Source organism: Leptinotarsa decemlineata, unplaced genomic scaffold (genome assembly GCF_025532065.1).
Source record: "Leptinotarsa decemlineata unplaced genomic scaffold, Ldec_3_MD MMD2_tig00026354_RagTag_RagTag, whole genome shotgun sequence".
NCBI lineage: Eukaryota > Metazoa > Arthropoda > Insecta > Coleoptera > Chrysomelidae > Leptinotarsa > Leptinotarsa decemlineata.
The window spans coordinates 8,271,270-8,292,459 of NW_027412702.1; the positions used below are offsets into that span (position 1 = coordinate 8,271,270).

The 21,190-nt window shown below is 33.1% G+C and overlaps 1 protein-coding gene and 2 long non-coding RNA genes across 4 annotated transcripts in view; 2 read left to right on the forward strand and 1 right to left on the reverse strand.

Annotated features, from left to right (window-relative positions):
* Nucleotides 1-8,848, forward strand: part of LOC141486464 (uncharacterized) — a 47,177-nt gene extending 38,329 nt beyond the window's left edge. Inside the window, exon 2 of the long non-coding RNA XR_012467858.1 lies at nucleotides 8,507-8,848. This is a non-coding gene — a long non-coding RNA (uncharacterized lncRNA). The remainder of the gene's footprint in view (nucleotides 1-8,506) is intronic.
* LOC111507674 (facilitated trehalose transporter Tret1) lies at nucleotides 231-20,708 on the reverse strand. Of its 2 annotated transcripts, XM_074184492.1 has the most exons (8): nucleotides 20,308-20,708; nucleotides 17,202-17,245; nucleotides 13,559-13,687; nucleotides 10,357-10,492; nucleotides 1,881-2,066; nucleotides 1,600-1,719; nucleotides 1,178-1,344; nucleotides 231-1,122 (listed from the first exon to the last, which is right to left on the reverse strand). In XM_074184492.1, the coding sequence occupies exons 3-8, from the start codon at nucleotides 13,685-13,687 to the stop codon at nucleotides 346-348; spliced, it is 1,515 nt and encodes a 504-aa protein (XP_074040593.1). In that variant the 5' UTR covers nucleotides 17,202-17,245; nucleotides 20,308-20,708; the 3' UTR covers nucleotides 231-345. The 2 variants fall into 2 exon arrangements, with proteins under 2 accessions (XP_074040593.1, XP_074040592.1); XM_074184491.1 differs by lacking the exon at nucleotides 17,202-17,245.
* On the forward strand, nucleotides 14,002-15,757 carry LOC141486463 (uncharacterized). Its single transcript, XR_012467857.1, has 3 exons — nucleotides 14,002-14,118; nucleotides 15,069-15,521; nucleotides 15,571-15,757. It is a non-coding gene; the product is annotated as an uncharacterized lncRNA (long non-coding RNA).
* Nucleotides 20,709-21,190: the final 482 nt, after the last annotated feature.

The following is a 21,190-nucleotide window of genomic DNA, read 5'->3' on the forward strand; positions in this document are numbered from 1 at the left end:
TGTATAGAAAAAACAAATTACACCGTTTCTTCAGCGAACAGAATTAAAAAATATCACTTGTAACCATTCCTTGACTTTCAGATACATGCAGTCAATTATAATGTTATAAAAATTGAAACAGTTGGTAAATTCAATATATTCAGGCTCCAAGGGCGCAGCCTCCTTCCGCGTCGCAAAAATCCTGGGTGCGTTCCTATAGTTTTGGATTTTATTCAATTAAATTGCACCCGTTTACAATCCAATTTATTAGATTTCAAAATGAATATCTAAAATCGGCATATAATTGAGGGGTGCCTTGTCAAAAAGTGAGTGAAAATTTATTACATGTTAAACGTAACTATTTCTTTAATCTCTAGTGAAGAATTTTTCTATGTCAGAAAACGTTTTTCCCAACGTTTCTGGCAAAAATATATACAAAAATGCAAATCCGAACAAATTAATGACGGACATAATATAGAATAAATAATCTAGACTAATAATATCTAACAAAAATGGAAATATTTTGAGCATCACGAACATCATTACATAAGCTAGTGACACAATTAAACCCCCTAACTTTCCCCTAGCTTTCACTGGGAGCAATTCCCCGATTAAAGTCCAAGGAATCACGAAATATCCCAGTGAACTAAAACATACATAACCTAATATGCAATACAAAGTTACGTTTTTATGGGAAAGATCTTTTGTAATATTCATTTCTTCATAGACGTCCTTTGGCACCAACGTCAAGCACATGTACAAGCCAGCTACTAGACTTGTAACACTCATTCCTAGGGCAGATATGAACATCAGAGGCCTCCTTCCCACTTTCTTTGAAATCAGGGCTGATATGATAGACATTACAAATCTTATTGTTCCCAAAACAGCCAATGCTACATATTCGTTCAGACTATTTCGAAAACGACCTCCGATTTCACGAAATAGATCTACAGCATAAAAGACAATAGCATATGCGCCAGACAGCTGTTGGAAAATGAATATGATCAGTAATATGATGAGAGGTTTATACACTATTGGCTCCATACACATGTTCAGGTCGCTTTTTATTCTACGAAAAACAGATTTGTTCTCAGTTGTATGTTTCTTCGTGCTGGAAATTCTTTGAAATTCATGTTCAAATACCTTAAAAAAATGAATATTATTTTGAGAAGTGGATTTGTTCAGTAAAATAAATTACCAAATTATTACTGTAGATCCAAGTTAATGAGTTCGCTGTACCTTGGGGATCGTTCTTGAAAACTGTCAGCCAATGAGGACTTTCAGGAATGATCAAAATAAGAGCTGATATCAACACGACAAAACAAAAATAAAGAAAAGACATTGTTCTCCAGTTGAACCATAATCCTGAAATATCGAAAGTATTAAATTTTTCAGAAAAAATTAGTGATTGAAAAGATACAGGCATTTCAACAACAGGAAAATCAAACAAAATCAAAGAAATGTAAATATATACCAAAACCTCAGTATTATTTATCGGTATTGGATAAACATCACATAAAACATAATAGGTAAATAGAAATGGCGTACTGAGTGAAAAACAGCATTAGTGGTTCTGTTGTGAAGATATTTCTTTACTTATTCATTCATTATGATACTCACCAAAAAGGCACGTTAAAAGTATTCCAAAGGCAACGAAAACGCTATTCAAATTCAATAACATCGGTCTCATTTCAGGATGGGAGATTTCACTAACATAAACCAAAGATACTGTAGTTAATCCTAAAATCGAAACATATTTCAAAATTGTTTTCTTTGGAGATAGTTTTCTTCACCCAATTCATTTTTATTTTATAAAGTTTTTTCAATCATCGTGATATGGTAATAACTAGTTTTCAAAATTAAAAATCCTTCGTTTGGAATTTTTTTTTCATTTGACATACCTGCACTAAATCCTGATATAATTCTCGCCAAGTATATGTGCCAAACGGAGTTTGCGTAGTATTGTAATACCCACGCAACTGTGAAAGGGATGCTTGCTAGGAAACACACTTTTTTTCTACCATATCTGTCCATCAATGGTCCAACTACCAAAGCTCCTAGCGGCAATGCTATTGCTACGATACTTGCTGAAAAATAACAAATATGTACAGAGTGGGCCAAATTGGATACTTTTGAAGGCAGACTCCTGTTTTCAAACTAAATAGATGAAAACTAATAGCTGAGTCTGAGGTTCAAGTTTTATGACAAACCTAGTGGGGAAAACCGCATATTGACATCTATCATTGTTTATGAGTTGCAGCCTGTTTTTCGAAAATGTGCATTTTCGAAAATTTACTGTAACTTTCTTCCTGTCAAAAAGGACTTGTTTCTATGAAAACGTTTCCAAAGCCCTTTTTACGTAGAATTCAATGGTTTAAATACTTATTTTTTCAAATGGGATATCATAGTTGTTAATGGAAAACTATTTTTCAATGAGACACCCTGTATATTCCGCCATATTTCAATAGAGCTTAACATATCCTTTCCAAAAAATGTAGCACACTTGATGTTTTGAAATACCGAGATTTTTGGTTTTTTCATGTAGACTTTGAAACACACACACTTCAGTCTAATCAACAAGTTCAAAAACATGAAAAATAGAGATAAAGGTCCTAAAAATATGAGGGATAGCTCATTCGATTCGGGATCACCTCTAGGAAAATGTTATTGAAGGATTTTGGTACAGGTAAAAAATTGCAATTGTTAATAACAAAATAAAAAATGGTATTTAGTTTTTCGTTAATAACTCAAAAAATATTAATATTTAAGCAATTTTGAAAAAAGCTCGTTAAAGAGGAGAAAAGTTCCGATAAAAAAGTCCCAACTCCCGAAACTCTATCTCCATTATTTATAATTTTAATTTGACGTTGAAAATGCATGCGCGCGCTGCCGCTAAAGAGAGTTTATCAAAAGAAATAATTTTTTTACAACATATAATGTCATTTTAAAAATTTTGGAAAAATTTAATATATTCTTAACACTTGAATCAATCGAGCCCCGTAGAAAAAGAGTTTTATCACCATTTTTCAAAAAGTTATTCAATTGTTAACTAACAATTTTTTCCCCAATCTCCGTTGATATGAATAATGGGATAAAAGGTATAAATAATTGGACTATGAATTTTAAACTTCGTGGAGCCTTTTTGTTATATATACAGGGTGTCCCTGGACTTCCTCTTTTCCTCTCGGGAATGTATAGATGGGGTCAAAATATCACCAGTACTTCATATAACTTTTTTTCCTAAAAGTCTTCGTAACCAAGTTACGGGCCCTCGAAGTTACAAAATGAAAAATGTTTTTCTTTGATAACTTTTCAAGTGAATATTCAAAATCATCCAAATTTTGGTAATTGACTAAACAAATGAATTCCGTCGATGAGCTTTCATGCAGGAGTCAGTTGTTTTGCTACAACGTCAGGAAAGGACTACCCCCGATGGTCCACACCCCAAAACTTTGAAATGACAGATATTTTTCAATATTTTTCAACAAAATAAGGTTACTTGGACAATTTTATGAATAAAAGTACTCGTGTGGAAAGTCCATCGGAGCAACGAGTCTTGATAAAAATGTAGTTCTACTCGACGACATCAAACCCGCTCGTCCACCATTATTTGAAATGAATAATTATCAAAGCAGAAATAATAATGATAACATTAATTCAACAACATTTATAACAGGAATAATACAAAGTATGCTAAAATGAAGTCGTAAACAAAAAGTACAGTACCTATATGGAAGTTTAAGTCACAATTGTGATAGCAGATATTTTTTCAAAAGAAATATCAAGTTCTGTAGATTCGTGGTGTTTTTAAACTAACAAGCTACTCTACTATGAAATATCGAATTCATTCCATATTTTGTATGTACATAATACGTGTGGAATGATCACGTTTCGTGTTGATCAGTTATCTGAATCTCATGAAACTCAACATTCGAATGTTTCAAATTCTTCTTCACAGCTAAACTGTTGAGGAGTTTCACTGATAATTATAATTTTATGGGAGAAATTCTTTAACACGAATCTAAATTCAGCTGAAAAAACGCACATCGGAAAAAATATTTACTATACTAATAAAAAGCAAACGAATGAACTACAAAAACGGCTGCACATGATCAGGTGAAAAATATCCAGGGAATAATTATGTTCCATTCCTTTCACAGATGTTGACAAAAAAACCTTTTAGAAAGTTTTGATAAAAAATGAGAAACTGGAATGCGATTTTGTTTTGTTGAGTGGTGCGTTGTCATATGACTATCATTGTATTGTCAATATTCTATAGGATATTTTGAATTTTTTTGATATGGTCGAACAGTTTACATTCAATGAATATGCAGATATGCATGTATTTTATGGACGAGCATTTTGTAATGCTGAAGAAGCTCGTCGTCTGTATTCCGAGCATTTTCCCAATCGAACGGTACCGTCAAGAGAAACATTCGAGCGTGTCGATCGCAGCTTGAGGGAGACAGGTATGTAATAATTGATAATTAATTTGAGCACGTTGTTTTATTTCGATATTATTGTAGGTACAGTTTTGCCAAAACGAGGTGGTGAGGGCGCTCCTAGGACTGTACGTACCGTTGTATTGGAGGAAAATATTTTGGAAGCCGTCGCTGATGATCCTTCAATGAGCATCAGAAATCTATCAGAACAATTCCATACATCCAAGTCCACTATTCATAGAATAATTAGGGAACAACTGCTCCACCCATTTCACATCCAGAAGGTACATGCCATGACACCTCAAGATTTTCCAGCACGACTGGAATATGCCAATTGGTTCATGGATAGGCAAAGAGAGGATATGACTTTTATTAATCGAGTTTTATTCACTGATGAAGCAGGTTTCAGTAGAGATAGAGTTATCAAGTCTCATAATCTCCATATATGGGCCGAAGAAAATCCCCATGGGATATTGCAAACCAAACACCAATGGAAATTCAACGTGAATGTTTGGGCTGGTATCATAGGAAACCATCTTATAGGACCATTCGTTCTACAGGACCGATTGAATGGAGAACGTTATTTGGAGTTCATTCAGGACGATTTGAATGGACTTTTGGAACATGTCCCATTGCAAACCCGAAGAGATATGTGGTTTATGCATGATGACGCTCCTCCTCATTTTAGTTTGATTGTGCGTGACCATCTGAACCATATTTTCCACAATAGATGGATTGGTAGAGGTGGGCCATATTCATGGCCATCGCGGTCTCCGGATTTAAATCCATTGGATTTCTTTCTGTGGGGGCATCTAAAAAGCCTTGTTTACGCTACACCTATTCACACAAGAGATGCATTGTTGAATAGAATAACATTACATTGTGAAGCCATACGAAACGACCCTGGAATGCTATTTCAAGTACAGAGAGGGTGTCTTCGCAGACTAAGAAAACGAATAGAGAGAGAAGGTGGTCATATCGAGCAGTTTCTGTAGCGGATTTTTCATTTCTGTTTGCTCTTGAGGCTCTTGAGTTTCGTTAGTTAAACGTGTTTGCATTATAAAAATTCGTTATGAACATTTTACCTATCATTTCCATTTTCCTTAAAAACTAATATTTTCGAATAATGGTAGACATCTCAGGATAAATGTTGTTGAATTAACGTTATCATTATTATTTCTGCTTTGATAATTATTCATTTCAAATAATGGTGGACGAGCGGGTTTGATGTCGTCGAGTGAAACTACATTTTTATCAAGACTCGTTGCTCCGATCGACTTTCCACACGAGTACTTTTATTCATAAAATTGTCCAAGTAACCTTAATTTGTTGAAAAATATTGAAAAATATCTGTCATTTCAAAGTTTTGGGGTGTGGACCATCGGGGGTAGTCCGTTCCTGACTTTGTAGCAAAACAACTGACTCCTGCATGAAAGCTCATCGAAGGAATTCATTTGTTTAGTCAATTACCAAAATTTGGATGATTTTGAATATTCACTTGAAAAGTTATCAAAGAAAAACATTTTTCATTTTGTAACTTCGAGGGCCCGTTACTTGGTAACGAAGGATTTTAGGAAAAAAAGTTATATGAAGTACTGGTGATATTTTGACCCCATCTATACATTCCCGAGAGGAAAAGAGGAAGTCCAGGGACACCCTGTATATACTTCATACGATCCTGCGATGAAAGTTCATAAAAATTTATTAATTTGTTAATTATGATTTTTTATAATTATTGCAAAATCAAATATTTAAAATTGTCAAATAGAGAAATTCAATATTTTTGAATTTTTTTTGTTATTCAAGAGGATAAATTATGATTTTTAAAAGCAAAATTATTTCTTAACTAATTATTTAAACAATCTAAATATGAAAAAATCGATTTTAAACAGTTAAAAATGAAAATAAAAAAGCAAAGACATTTTTTTCAAAAATATTTATTTGAAACAATTTAATAAACAAATTACGAAAAAAATCATATCCTATGTTAATAACTGCCACTGTTTAATGTGAAAACAGACATAGCTAAATATCAATTGAAAAAAATAATTATCAGCAATTTTTAGATATTTCATTTTGCAATAGTTATAAAAATCCTAATTAACAAATTAATAAATTTTTATGAACTTTTATCGCAGGATATTATGAAGCATATATCAAAAGGGCTTCACGAAGTTTAAAATTTATAAGCCAATTATTTATACCCTTTTTATATTATATTTTATTTATGCCAACGGAGATTGGGAAAAAATTTGTTAATTAACAATTGAATAACTTTTTGAAAAATGGTGGTAAAACTTTTTCCTACGGGACTTGATTCATTGAAGTGTTAAGAAGATACTAGATTTTTTTAAATGAAATTTTAAGTTATAAAAAAAATATTTCCTTGATAAACTCTCTTTAGCGGCAGCGCGCGCATGCCGTAACAGCCGCGAGGAACCCTATTTTCATAGTCAAATTAAAATTATAAATACACGAAAAAACTACTTTTTGGTGGTACCTGATATATTTGTTCTTAGATCATTAGATACATAATATATCATACAATATTTCAATTTTCTTCAATGATTAATTGATTTATTAAGAGATTTTTTTACGGCTCAAAGAATTCTCATTCCCGAACTAGACCAAAATTTTCATATTATCACATTTTGGTGTCAGGTCCTGAACTGGTGGTAAAACATACTAGATAAACAACGTCACAGTCGTTACAAAATATTACAAGTGCGGAAATGTCTAAGGATATGGATAAATACAATAGAATAATTATAATCTAGTAGATGTTTGCAAATATCTTGTATGTTCAGGCGACATTAAAGCCAACGATTTATGCATATATTGGGGTAACATTTTTCTTATAAATAGCAACATCGTGAGTCAAATTATTTATCAAATGGGGCAAAAAATTCAAGGGTTCGAGATCACAGGAGTACGGAAGCGTAAAAGGGCCAAAGATTATTTGTTTATTTGATTCACCATAATTTCAACTCAAAAGTCGAAATTTCAACTTTTATCTCGTAATTTAGACTTTTATCTCGTTGTTTCGACTTTTATATTGTAATTTCGACTTTTGTCTCGTAATTTCGACTTTTATCTCGTAATTTCGACTTTTTTCACGTAATTTCGACTTTTATTTCGTAATTTCGACTTTTATCTCGTTATTTCGACTTTTATATTGTAATTTCGACTTTTATCTCGTAATTTCGACTTTTATCTCGTGATTTCGACTTTTATCTCGTAATTTTGACTTTTTTCTCGTAATTTCGACTTTTATCTCATAATTTCGACTTTCATTTTGAAATGTCGACTTTGATCTTGAAATTTCGACTTTCTTCTGGCAAAAGTAGAAATATGGTTCCTTGAGTGCATTATAATTTACTACGATGTGATGTTAACAGGAGATTCGTGGAAATTTCAATGGAAATATGTGGTTGAAAGTGGAATCAACTTCAAGCTACCCTAAGGTTAGAAATAATCAGTAACTCTGAATCAATCAATAATTTCAACAATAATCATTTCCAACTGATGTTGAAACAAGAACAAATATTTCAGTTTAATGTACATTTATGTAGATGCTCATGTCTATGATATTTCATTAAATTTTACCACACTATTTATTATTCCTCATCTTCACACTCGAAAAAATTTGTAATTTTGAAGATCATATCATCGTCACATTCGTCATGATCAAAGCAATAGAATTGTATAATACAAATTGATTTCTCTCTGATGTTCGTTTAGCTGCCGATTCAAATTTTTGGATGTCCCAGAATTTTACAAACCGATATGGGCACTGAAAATGAAGTAATGGAGAGGATACAAAAAGCCTTTCATGAAGTATTTACTGAATCAACAAATCGACCATTTTTTTTTGTATGGAAAAAGCATGCACAATCAAAGGATAGAATCTTGGTGGTCTATATTACATATAAACATAATGCACAATACTGGATGAATTTATTTCGAACCCTAATAGAAGACCATTTATTTGATGCATCTTTTTCGGACAAGTCTGTTTCATACCATTAGTACAAGTAAGAGATAAGTTGTTTTTAATGAAATTTTAATAATAATTTTTATTTCAGAGTGATCTTGATCGAGTATGTTTTGAATGGAGTATTCATAGAATACGGAAAACAAGAAATGCTATTGCTCCAGCAGGGAGCAAGTATATTGTATGCGATGCCTTCCCTTTATGGAGTTACAGATCACCTCATCAAGATTCCATCATTCGCTTTTAAACATTTTTCGTCGAAGTATACATATCCCTAGACAGCCTGTGATGAAGATTTTTGGAAATTATGTTCAATTTTTATGCAGAAAAAATAATTACACTAGATCCCTAGATCCTTAGGCCACAATTAATTAATACATTAACCTGAGAAGTGAATTTTATATTATTTCAATAAATTTTAGATTGATAATTATGCATTGATATTATTCAGTACCTTTTTGAAAAAGTAAATGATTTCCGCACGAGTAGACTTTGGCCAAAATATTAGTTCCTCATCATAGTAAATCAATTTGATCAGTAATATTCTTACTTCATTATCAAAACTTATCTGAAATTCAGTTTTTCACTACAGCTGAAGGAATTTCTAGTAGACATTTAGAAACATTTTGAAAGAATACTCTATACATTCATATCTTAAACGTCATGTAGAAACACATTTTGCAATGGCAACCAACTAATACTGTCGGTATGTTCTTCGAAGAGATACAATGTTCATTTCTTAGGTATGGGTTTTCTCTCCTCGTTTCGAAAAATCATAGAGACCTAATGACGCAAAAAAACTAACTGGAGCAGAATGGTTGCCGAACATTCAATCAAAAAATGAGTAGCCTTCGAATATTCAATAAAACCGGTTTCTGTCATATTTCTTCTTAAAATATATATCACTATGAGAAAATTTGAGCACTGTCGAAGTGATTAGAAAAGAGTGTCGAAATTTCGAGATAAAAGTCGAAATTACGAGATAAAAGTCGAAATTACGAAATAAAAGTCGAAATTACGAGATAAAAGTTGAAATTTCGACTTTTAAGTCGAAATTATGGTGGATCAAATAAACAAATAATCTTTGGCCCTTCTACGCTTTCGTACAAGAGTGACAATCGAAACATCAAAGAAAAGAAGCAAAGTGTATAAAAGCCATTATCAATATGTACTTATTAAGAACCAAACATTCTGAATGCATAGAGTCATGCTCATGGCGAAGTGCTACTAGTAAGTCTGACGCGCGTGCCAATGAAGATATACACTTGTTTGGATGAATGTTAACTATCTTCAGAAAGGCATAACGTATGTTGGAAACCAGAGGACAAAGTGGAAAAGGCTTACGGCAAAAGTAAGAAAAGGTTTCGAAATAGATTTCCGAGGTTAGTAAGGAACCAAAGAAAAAAAAGGAAAGATCGGAACTACTCGTATGAAGATAGATAGGTCTCTACACCAATGTTCTTATACCAAAAAGTAAAAAGTCTAAACCTAATTAGGTAAAAGTAAGCATTGCCATTTTCCTTTATGGAAACGTCATCGATGCTATTGACGGGAAATTCAAAAAAACAAGCTTATTCAAGATAAACAAGGGTTCCCACGATGATCTGTTGCAAAACCAAGCTTCAATATTGACCGTCGGATGAGAAATTGATTTTTTATTTTCTCTGAAGCGTCCACAATCCATCAGATAACAAGATGAAAGTCGAGACCAAAAACTAAAAATCACAAAAACAAAGCATTCGTGCAAGGCTGAGCAACAAATGTAGGTATCGTTGGGCCCAACTGTCTCAAGAAACAATCAGATTGTTTTCCAAGGAGAGTCATTATCCTTCCTAGATTCTCGGGGAGCTACCAATATAAACACTAAGCTAATGACCTTAGTAGATGACACCGCTGATATCGAAAAGAAAAAAAGTTAAGTAACAAAAAAACATTTCTTACCTATCCAGGAGGATTGTGATTTGGATATATTTATATCACTCTTGGTCCCATTCAACTGTGGAAGTAAAACTGCGCTGAAGGCCATATTAACTCCAGCCTGAATAACTATGGTATTTGCTATACAGCATGCTAAAATCTGAAAATAATCCCATTTAAAAAACAAACCTTATATATATATATATATATATATATATATATATATATATATATATATTTATATATATATATATAAATATATATATATATATATATATATATATATATATATATATATATATATATATATATATATATAAATAAATAAATAGATAAGTACTTTTTGATCATTCCCATATTGATTTCAATTCAATTTTCCAGCAGATTGACTGCATTAACCTTTCTAGATATATTTATTTATTTATTTATTTATTTGATGGCTTTCGTGATTGCTGGTTTCTCCGGAGTCTTTTCTGGTTTTTTGATTATTTGTTAGCCGACGAACTGAAAAACAAAATCAACAGGAACAACGACCACAGCATCAAAAATTCAATGGAACTCACAGACAGAATCTCTACGACAAATGTCAGTCCGAACACTAAACTGTTCTCGTTCGACATAAAAAACATGTACTCCAACATACCAGTCAACGAAAGTATAAACATCATATCTGAGAAACTAAAACACCAAAACATAGACAAAACCTACATTAACCAAATGGAACACTGTCTAAATACAATACTTAATCAAAATTATTTCGAATCTGAAGGGAAAATTTATAAACAAACAGATGGATTAGCGATGGGATCCCCACTATCTAGCATTATATCCGAAATATACCTGCAAACCATAGATGAGAAAATCTTAACAATAATAAAAACACATGATGAAAAAGGAGAATGGTTCAGATACGTTGACGATGGACTGAACATATCACAAAACAATGGAATAAGAGTAGAACAAATAAAAAAAGAAATTAACGAAATAAATCAAAAACTATGTTTCAGCATTGAGGAAGAACACAACTCAAAACTTAACTACCTGGTCATAACCATAGGATATAACCACAACAAAACACAATTTCAAATGGCAATATACAGGAAACCTACACAAACAAGCTCCACCATACCCGCAAGTTCAAACCATCCACCATCACACAAAATGGCTGCCTATAACGCATTCATATATAGAATGTTAAGGATACCACTCAATGAAGCCCGAAACAAAGAACGGAAAGTCATATACCAAATAGCGAACGAAAACGGATACACCAGAAGACAATAGACAAACTAGAAAACATAATCAAACAAAAAATACAGAATAAGGATCAAGCCACCCCAACAGACAAAACAACACAACGATGGACAGCATTTACGTACGTAGGACACCAAACCAAAAAACTAACAAACATCTTCAAACCACTGAACATCAACATCACATACAAGTCGAACACGAAGATAACACAAAAAATAAACAACTATGAAAAAGAAGAAGACAAAGACCAAAACGGGATATACAGTATACAATGCTCGGACTGCAACAAATTCTATATCGGCCAAACCAAGAAAAAACTAATCCAAAGGTACAATGAACACAAAAAGGCATACATAAATCCAATAGTATATAAATCAAACCTCGCAACACACGCCATACAAAACAAACATAATTTCCCCCCACCAGAGAACATAAAACTCGTAAAACAAGTCAACAAGGGAAACCGCATGGACATTTGGGAAAACTTGAACATCCATAAATTTAACAGTCATAAATCACTTATCGAGGAACAAGTACAAATCAAAACACAACAAGACCTCACATTCAATTTATTAAACAAAACCATACACATTCCTAGAGAAGATCTAACACAAAGAAGAGTACCTGATGCAGTACAAATACAGGCAAATTTACCTAAAGTACCTGAAATACCTGAGTTGAGACGCTCTGACCGTATAAAGAGGCAGACGACAGGATGACAAGTTTAGTTTGAGGAGTGCCTAGAAGATGACAGTACTACCAACTGTCGAAAGCGCTCGCAGATAATTAATAGTAATAGTAATTAATTAGTAATAGAAGATATAAAGCTTCAAATCCTTTTTGTAAAATTCAATATTGAAATATATATAAATATGAGACTGACTAATACTGGTCAAAAGACACCAGTATAAGTGAGTTATTTTCAAATACTCATCTATTTACTAGCAATCAAATACATTTTATTTGTTTTTGATGTTTATTTTTGGTATCATCTCACTTAAAGGATGTATAGAAAAAACAAATCACACCGTTCCTTCAGCGAACAGAATTTAAAAATATCACTTTTAACCATTCCTTGACTTTCAGATACATGTAGTCAATTATAATGTTATAATATTATAATGTTATAATGTTATAATATTATAATATTATAATGTTATATATGTTATGTCCACTAATTGTTTCATTTTCGATTTGTATATATATATATATATATATATATATATATATATATATATATATATATATATATATATCTTCATCATTTAGAAATATGAGATTGCTTGTCTTCCAAAAACTACTCAAATACCCGAACTGATGATTAATGATGTGATGATGAACCAACTTTTGTGAGAAAATCAATAATTAAAAATTTTCCATAGGGTGCCTACTTTTTGATGAGCATTATAGAACGTTATCGAATCATTTTCACCAACTACGCATATATTCCAGATTTATGAGGGCTCTCTATCAATAGCAAACAGACTTAAGTAGTTTTCCAAAATAAAATAAAATAGTTCGTTTTCATGCTTAATATAATATAACCATTAAGCTTCCAATTGTCATACCAGAAGTTGGAAAATAAATAATATTAATACCGACTTTTTATTGCTCACGAAAGGGTTCATTGAATATAGTCACATATCTTTCAGCTACTAGATGGTACCTTACTTTCAAAGAACCAGATAAATTGTTTTGTTTGTGTGTGTGTGTGTATGTGTGTTTTGATAATGTGAAACAACTACCCAGCTATTAGTTGATGGAGATACATTCTCAATTTTTGATAACGATAAAAGATACCTACTTCTACTTAGTAAAAATCTGAAGAAAGGGTTTTTTGCTGGAGAACAACATGATCAAATTGAACAAATGTAATGTTGGAAGTGATTAGATTATTACATAACAAATTTTTCTATCATTTCACAGACAAAGGATAGGTAAATATTAAGTCAAAGGGCCCGATTTGTCATACCTGTTTCAAAGTGTCTCGCCACGTGATAGTAACGTCATTTCGTTCATTTTTGGATATTATGAAAACTCCATCATCCATTAAATATTTTTGTTCTTCACTTCTAACGTCTACATCCTTCTCTGGATCCATCTGTAAATACCCAGGTTATTTGATATTATTTACTTTTGAACCGCTATGTTATTATCAAATGAAGAGAGAATAATTGGTAGCTGCCGGTACATGGTTTGGGTGCCACTGTAACTTAGTTAAGTGTTAATAACTTCACAAGGATTCGCGATATGTATTAAAGTGGTAATGGTGACATCAAACTATACACCGACAACTGGTTCTGTGTGTTCCCAACTGATTTGCACTCGCATTTTTTATAAACAACAAAGAATATTCGCTGCGCACGAAGTATTAGCATTTCATTTTCATTTTTTCAAGTCAGATTCACACTGAAAGAAAAAGCAGAGTTGATACTACTGATAAGATAAAAGTGTTAATTCCTAACTCTTAAAGATTGTTAATGACTTTGTAAAAACTAACCAGACCCGTTTTGATCAAGATTTCTGTTGAAGGTATTTGAGTGGTACATATTTACAATATTACCATTGACAAAATTTTTTTTTACGTTTACGTATGTTAACAAAAAAATAATGGAAAAAGTATTTCGGCTAAGACAAACTACCCAAAGGGGTTAATTTACCTCAAACATGGGTATTTTCTTTACGTTTGTTATTCTTGAGTAATGTTGAATACGTCTTCAATGTTATGATGAGAGATTTTACTTTCGAATTTCGTAGTTTCGTATAAAAAAATATTATAAATATCAGTGACAGGATGTTGTTGAATTTCACGAATTGCAAACTAGTTTTCATCAGCGTTCAGATAGGTAATCTTTCGTAGTGTCACAGATAATATTTTAGAGTATCAAATAAATGAAAGATATTTTCGAAACGAGTATTGTATTCCACACCCCTCCATATGCTCCACCTACACACCGTATTTAGACTTAGATGAATGGAATGGATAAGGAAGTTTGTTACAGAACTTTTATTACAATTTCAGTAGGTCGAATTGAAGACATTCATGCATAAGGGAATTTCAGAAACGATACTCAATCTTCGGACCTATTTGAAATGGAATTCCAAGTTTCTCTCTATTAGTAACGCAATTAGTTTGTAAACTCAAGGATGTATGAGATTTCACAAACTTACAGAAAGTGTTACAAAAATATGAAATGATAAATTTTGAGAAGCAGGTTACAGGTTGTTGGAAAGTAATACGAAGTATTAAATGTATTTTTTCAAATGGCAGAAATCATGCTCATTATGCCCCAAATCTGGAACATTATACAGAATGGTGAATACTGAGAAGATGGAGAAAAATGTTGTGGATACAGAACGTTCGTGAATTTAGAAATTTATATTGTGAAATGAAACCTGATAAAAATCACATCAGACAGAAAATAATGAATATACTCAGGTAGTTGACATTTTATCTTATCAAAATTTTTTCCTAATTTTAGTTCATCATAAACCAAGAAAGAGATTTTGGATTACACTTTTCTATTTACGCACGACCTTTGACACCAGCTGGGACTAAGGTAAAGCAATTGAAGCACTTCGACATCCAATACGTGTCATAACTATAACACTGAACTTTTTGACATATTACTGGTCTAAGAATGGAATTCACATTAATATCCAGATAGTTTCCAAATATGGTGCGGTTGTCAAGGATAGATTTGTTATGGCACTCATATTAATCTTTGGTGGAATCATTGGCATCCAACTTCGCCGCCATTATGTTAAAGACTGATGTAAAAGATATGACGTTTGAGTTTAAAAAAAAAAAAAGATCTACGCCATGGGTCAAAAAAAAAGGCACAATTTCTTTCAGGAACCCCTTTCAAGGAAGTTGCATTCTAGAACTCTTTTTCATGACGAACGATAGCAACAAATGCCGACGGTAGTAATAGGTAATAGTACTGATGTTCAAGAAACAATGAGCTAACTTCCACTTTACAGGCCAGAAAACGCATATTGAGATCTGGAAGTTGATCAGAGAGCAACTGGAAATATTGCACGAATCAACGAGACAACTTTCAAATGTAACCAACAAACCAACGACCTAATGAAAAAGAGGTTAGACAAAAAAATTACTGAATATTACTGGAGTTTCTTCCCAACACTAAATCGTTATATTTAACACCTCGACACGTGTTTCGATCACCAAGTGATCATCTTCAAGAGGAAGATAAAACTGGAAACTTCGCGAAACTAAAGCTATTTATGCTATACAGATATATCATGCAGGTAAACCATACAGGTATACCACCCTAAATTAATTTTACAATTAGCCTCATCTATTATTTTACAATATGTCCTTATGTAATGTTTAAATGTTATAGCTATATATATATATATAAAACAATTTTCAGCTATATAAAAATCAATATCACAATATTGCCTATCTAAATATATTTACAATGTGTCCTTATGTAGCAATCAGTAAACCCAACAACATTATTTTAACAAGCTATATAGTATGCTATTTGGTATTGGTCCCTCATCGTTATTCATAATAATAGGCATCTATGCCTATGAGAAATGTCTTATAGAAATAAGTAAACATAATAATATCATGAATAACGATGACGGACCAATACCAAATTGCTTGTTAAAATAATATTTAAATTATTAGAGTTACCTGACTATTACATAAAGACACATTGTAAAATTAATTTAAGACTAATAGATAAAGCAACATTGTGAAATTAATTTAAGACACTCAAGCCACAGGTACCTAGAAGAGGTCTCTATGGTATAAATAAGGATAACATTGAAGTATTTTTATATAGCTGAAAATTATTTTATATATAGCTGTAACATTTAAACATTACATAAGGACATATTGTAAAATAATAGATAAGGCTAATTATGTATAGCATAAATAGCTTTAGTTTCGCGAAGTTTACAGTTTTATCTTCCTCTTGAAGATGATCACTTGGTGATCGAAATTCGAAACTCCAGTAATATTCATTACTTCACCAAAGGTTCCAAACAGTACATCATAAAAAAAATACTTCAAGAAGAAGGCCATTAGTCATTCACGTGGAAAGACTGACTCCTCATAAAGGTAACGTTACTCCCAGTTCGTTGTTTCAGAATGAAGCAAACACATTTTATGATTTACTGGGAAAGAGTAACTATTATAGAGGTTATATTGCAAATGGAGCAAGTACGACTCTGCCTATTTATCATGCTTGAAGAAGCTATGATATAGCAAAACACTTGCTGTGTTTTGCTATTCATTGTGAAAATGCCACAGTTCACTTTACTAGTAAGTTCTGGTATGGATTTTAATCAAGAACCGGCTAGTTTAAATCAATAATTTCATTTTTAGCTATAATGATTCTAGATACTGCTGTTAAATATGGTAGGTAAAAATGTTTGAGCTGCTGAGATCTGCCTAATTTGAGAATGAAGGCACACTTCCAAATCATGTAAAAACTAACAGATGAGATGAATATTTAGGGCAGACAGTCGACAGAATTCAAAAAAGCAATTGATGAATTGAATATAGGCCGGTAAACTGCAATATAAAAAAGATGACTTCAACACACGAAAAATATGAAATATATTTCCACATTACCCACCTTAAAGACTTTCTGGCCTAGAATCAACTTTGAACAAACGATTCCTGCAAACATAATTAAAAAATATTGGATCATTCCTTGAGGAAATTTTGCGACTAAGCTGGCATGAAATTTCATTACAATTTTCAAGTACTTTCCAGTACTTCATAGTTGTGTTTCAAATATTCAAGTATATTATTCGAATAAGTCATTCCCAATCCGACCCTGTGCAAAGGTTCATTATCTACAAACAATCAAGAGAACACGTGCGGCTCAAGCCGTATTGTTTATTCAAATTTTCCCTCATATCATAGCTCAGTTATATAAGTCAAAATTTTGATTAATCTGTTGTTAATAATTAGATTAGGTATGTATTTCTAAAATACCAACAACTGTTGTTTGCGGATGTTGACAAAATTAGGTAGGTACTTCAAATGAACAAATTAGGATGTATATATATATATATATATATATATATATATATATATATATATATATATATATATATATATATATATATATATATATATATATATATATATGGCGTGGAGTTGCTGTAGACCTATAGTCCTAAGGCTGCATACCGCTCCTGGTGGGATTCCAGCATCTGATGATCGGGGAATTCTGTCATCTCTCGCGATGAAGCCACAATAAAAAAGTAAATAATTTATATATCGAAAGAAAAGTCCCTGTCAACTAGATAAGATGAATGCGCCGCGGAAGAGACCGTAACCTACTCGACACACTCCTTCGCGATTCGACCTACCTAACTACCACGAATTCATTTCCAATTTGTTTCTTAAATTATTTCATTCACTTGGACGTTGGTAACACGCCTAGTTTCAAAGAGTGGCATTCAGTTTCTAACGGCCCGAGGCTGGAAACTGCTCTTTAAAAAAAATCAAACTACAAATAAACAATCTCATGGTTACAATAATGCCTTATGCATTCACATAGTTTCCCACTAAACTTAAGCCCTAACTTATATCCTTGATCCTTACATCATATGTAAGGAGGATCTTACCCTACCTCTAAACCTGAACTAATTTGTTTACAATTCCGCATGACGGGAATCGAAAATGCTTTGGCCCAAACACGTTCCTCGTTCTGAGGTTTGCGTCTACAAAGAAGAATTCCAGTCGCCTGGCCGAGGCAATTCGAAGCCTAACAACAATTTAGAGGGAGTAATATTGGTCGCTGAATACACTCGGACCATCAGAATGAAGAGGATTTCAGGAAGAAAACGCTCCCACTGGATCTCGGGTTTGCCAATCAGGGCAGCCCGGAGCATCTTCTTCAGCTCCTGAACCTTTTTATAGACCGGTTTCGCCTTGTTGGTGATATCCTGGGGTCGTTCTCATCCTGATTTTATGCCTGTGACAAAATTGTTATCAAGCATGTCCTGTCAGTTATCAGAAACCCCCAATGATAGCAAATATTATGTATCAGGAACTCTATTACAGTGGGCCCTTGGACATACTCAGACTTTCAAGCGTCGATTTCACTGTAAGTCTTGCGGATGACTCTTGCGGGACTTGCAGGATTCTCATCGTACATTGTAAAATCATGTAGGATTATCTACTCATATTCTAGCATCGCCCAAGATGTCTCGATCGGGATCCGAAAATGCCTCACGTGTCACTAGCTTTCTGAAGCTTGGCGATCTCCTCAAAACAATTTCGCATTTGGTTCAACACCCCGGAATCGTCCGCTACCAGACAGATCACGTCATAAACATTAAGCATCTCTGCTAACTCTTCTGCTAATACGCAAGTAGTTTGTTCTCGTCTTCCTGTCCCCGAGACTCCTCACATTGGAAAAACATCCGTTTCGCGTGCTGCTGCGAAGTTGCGTGACAAATAGTCTGGGAGTTGGTTATCTCTCCTCCCGAATGTACTCCACCTCGAGCTGTTGATGAACAGGGTAACGAGACCTTTCTGCGAATGGTATTTGCGAGACACTTCATTCCATTAATATAGTATGTGCATTCCATAGAGTTCAATTTTGCGCTACTGCACGCGATGACTCTAAGGGCTTCAATTTGGGGTTCCGCTTGAAGCAAGACAGCACCGCTTCCTATGTGGCTAGAATCCGTCTGTGAGCCGTGAAGACCATGACTAGGACCTGGTGGGATTCCAGCATCTGATGATCGGGGAATTCTGTCATCTCTCGCGATGAAGCCACAATAAAAAAGTAAATAATTTATATATCGGCTATCTCTCCTCCCGAATGTACTCCACCTCGAGCTGTTGATGAACAGGGTAACGAGACCGTTCTGCGAATGGTATTTGCGAGACACTTCATTCCATTATAGTATGTGCATTCCATAGAGTTCAATTTTGCGCTACTGTACGCGATGACTCTAAGGGCTTCAATTTGGGGTTCCACTTGAAGCAAGACATCTTCCTATGTGGCTAGAATCAGTCTGTGAGCCGTGAAGACCATTATCTGGCCGTGCCAACTCCAAGGGTTGGGAGAGTACCTCTTCAATACGTTGAAAGCTTTCCAGCGCTTCCTGGTTACAATGGAACCTCGGTTTCTTGTCGTTCAGATCTTTCGCAGGTGCGGCATTTCTGCGAACTTCGGAATATACTCTCGAAGGCATTCGGCAGTACCTAGAAATGCACGCACATGCTTAACATTTGTAGAGACGCGGTTCTACCCGACTCTAGAAACTCAGTTGGTGGAAAAACGGAGGTTATATTAAACAACAAAACAATAATTTTTCTATGCTCCATTTTTCGCAAATTGAATAATTTTTATTAGATGAATACCTTTTGGAAACGTTTACAGAAATAATATTGTTTTAATTTAAAAATTCCATGTAAAATATTATGAACATATTTTTAAAACATTCAATGGGTTTCTTTGAAATGTTTACAAATATTTTTGATGACTATTCAATATGTTATCACAGTACACTTTCACTTTGTCTGCAAATTTTCATATTGCCATATAATAAATGAACGATAAAATGAAACCAATATTGACTGTGCTATAATACTTGACATTATAATGTTTTGATGAGGCCACAAAATCAACTTTTCAAATATCACCTTCCTGACAATAATAGAAAAAAATACTCAACATAAATTCTAAAATCACTTTTCCAAATGAAATTACTAACCTCCACAATGATTCCCGATTCCCAGTGTGTTTAACAATGAAATGTGATCGTATTCATTTTTTCGATACTTTCCTAGAGGAACCAATCTCTGCTCTTCCTTGAATCACGTCACTAGACCCTTACTAGAAGTATTAATTTTAATTTTATAGTTTGTTTGACAAAGTTCATAAAACAATATGATAAGTTTGTATATCTTGGCATTGTCTGCCAAGTTTATCTGCTCATGTAGGTACTAATTAACTTATTTACTTTGGGTGACAATTCATCTTTAATAGTTCACTTTATTTTCAAAGTCACTGTTATTGAACATAGTTCAACGTATGTATTTATGTGAGTAACAATGAATGGAAACTGAAATAGATGACAGGGAAACTCTCACAAATTTATGTTTTCGCACTACATTGTTTTTTATTGGCTCGAATAATCAGACGACAGAAACACAAAGGAACACGAATCGCTTCTCGAGAAACGAATGATAACCTTTGGTAGTGGTTCAAATATTTAATCATAAATTAATTTATGTAATTTCATAAATTCACAGTACATTGAGACAAACACATACAGGAATATCGATAGATTTACTTGCAACTCGCAATTTCCTCAGACATCGGAAGTCCTCTCAGCTAGGTGGTTAATTTCCAGGTAAAATCTTTCGAGAATAAGCGTTCAGCACCGCTCCTTTAAAACTGTTGAGAATGACTGTTTGAAGAATCCGGTTTGAAAAATTGGCTGTACTTTTGTATCAGAAAATATTAAATCTTCCTTTCAATAAAACATTATTATTTCAACAACAAACTCTATATGGATACATAAATACAGATAAATAAAAATAATGATTTATTTTTAGGGCAAAAAAGTACTCTACATCGTGGAAGAAGAATTA

What these genes read in the sequence shown, in the direction of transcription:
- LOC111507674 (XM_074184491.1), bottom strand. Translation starts at nt 13,687, where the DNA reads ATGGATCCAGAGAAGGATGTAGACGTTAGAAGTGAAGAACAAAAATAT. An exon ending in TATATCAGGATTTAGTGCAG is followed by an intron (nt 1,720 to 1,880) that starts GTATGTCAAATG and finishes TTTCGATTTTAG; the next exon opens with GATTAACTACAGTATCTTTG. An exon ending in ACTTTTAACGTGCCTTTTTG is followed by an intron (nt 1,345 to 1,599) that starts GTGAGTATCATA and finishes TCGATATTTCAG; the next exon opens with GATTATGGTTCAACTGGAGA.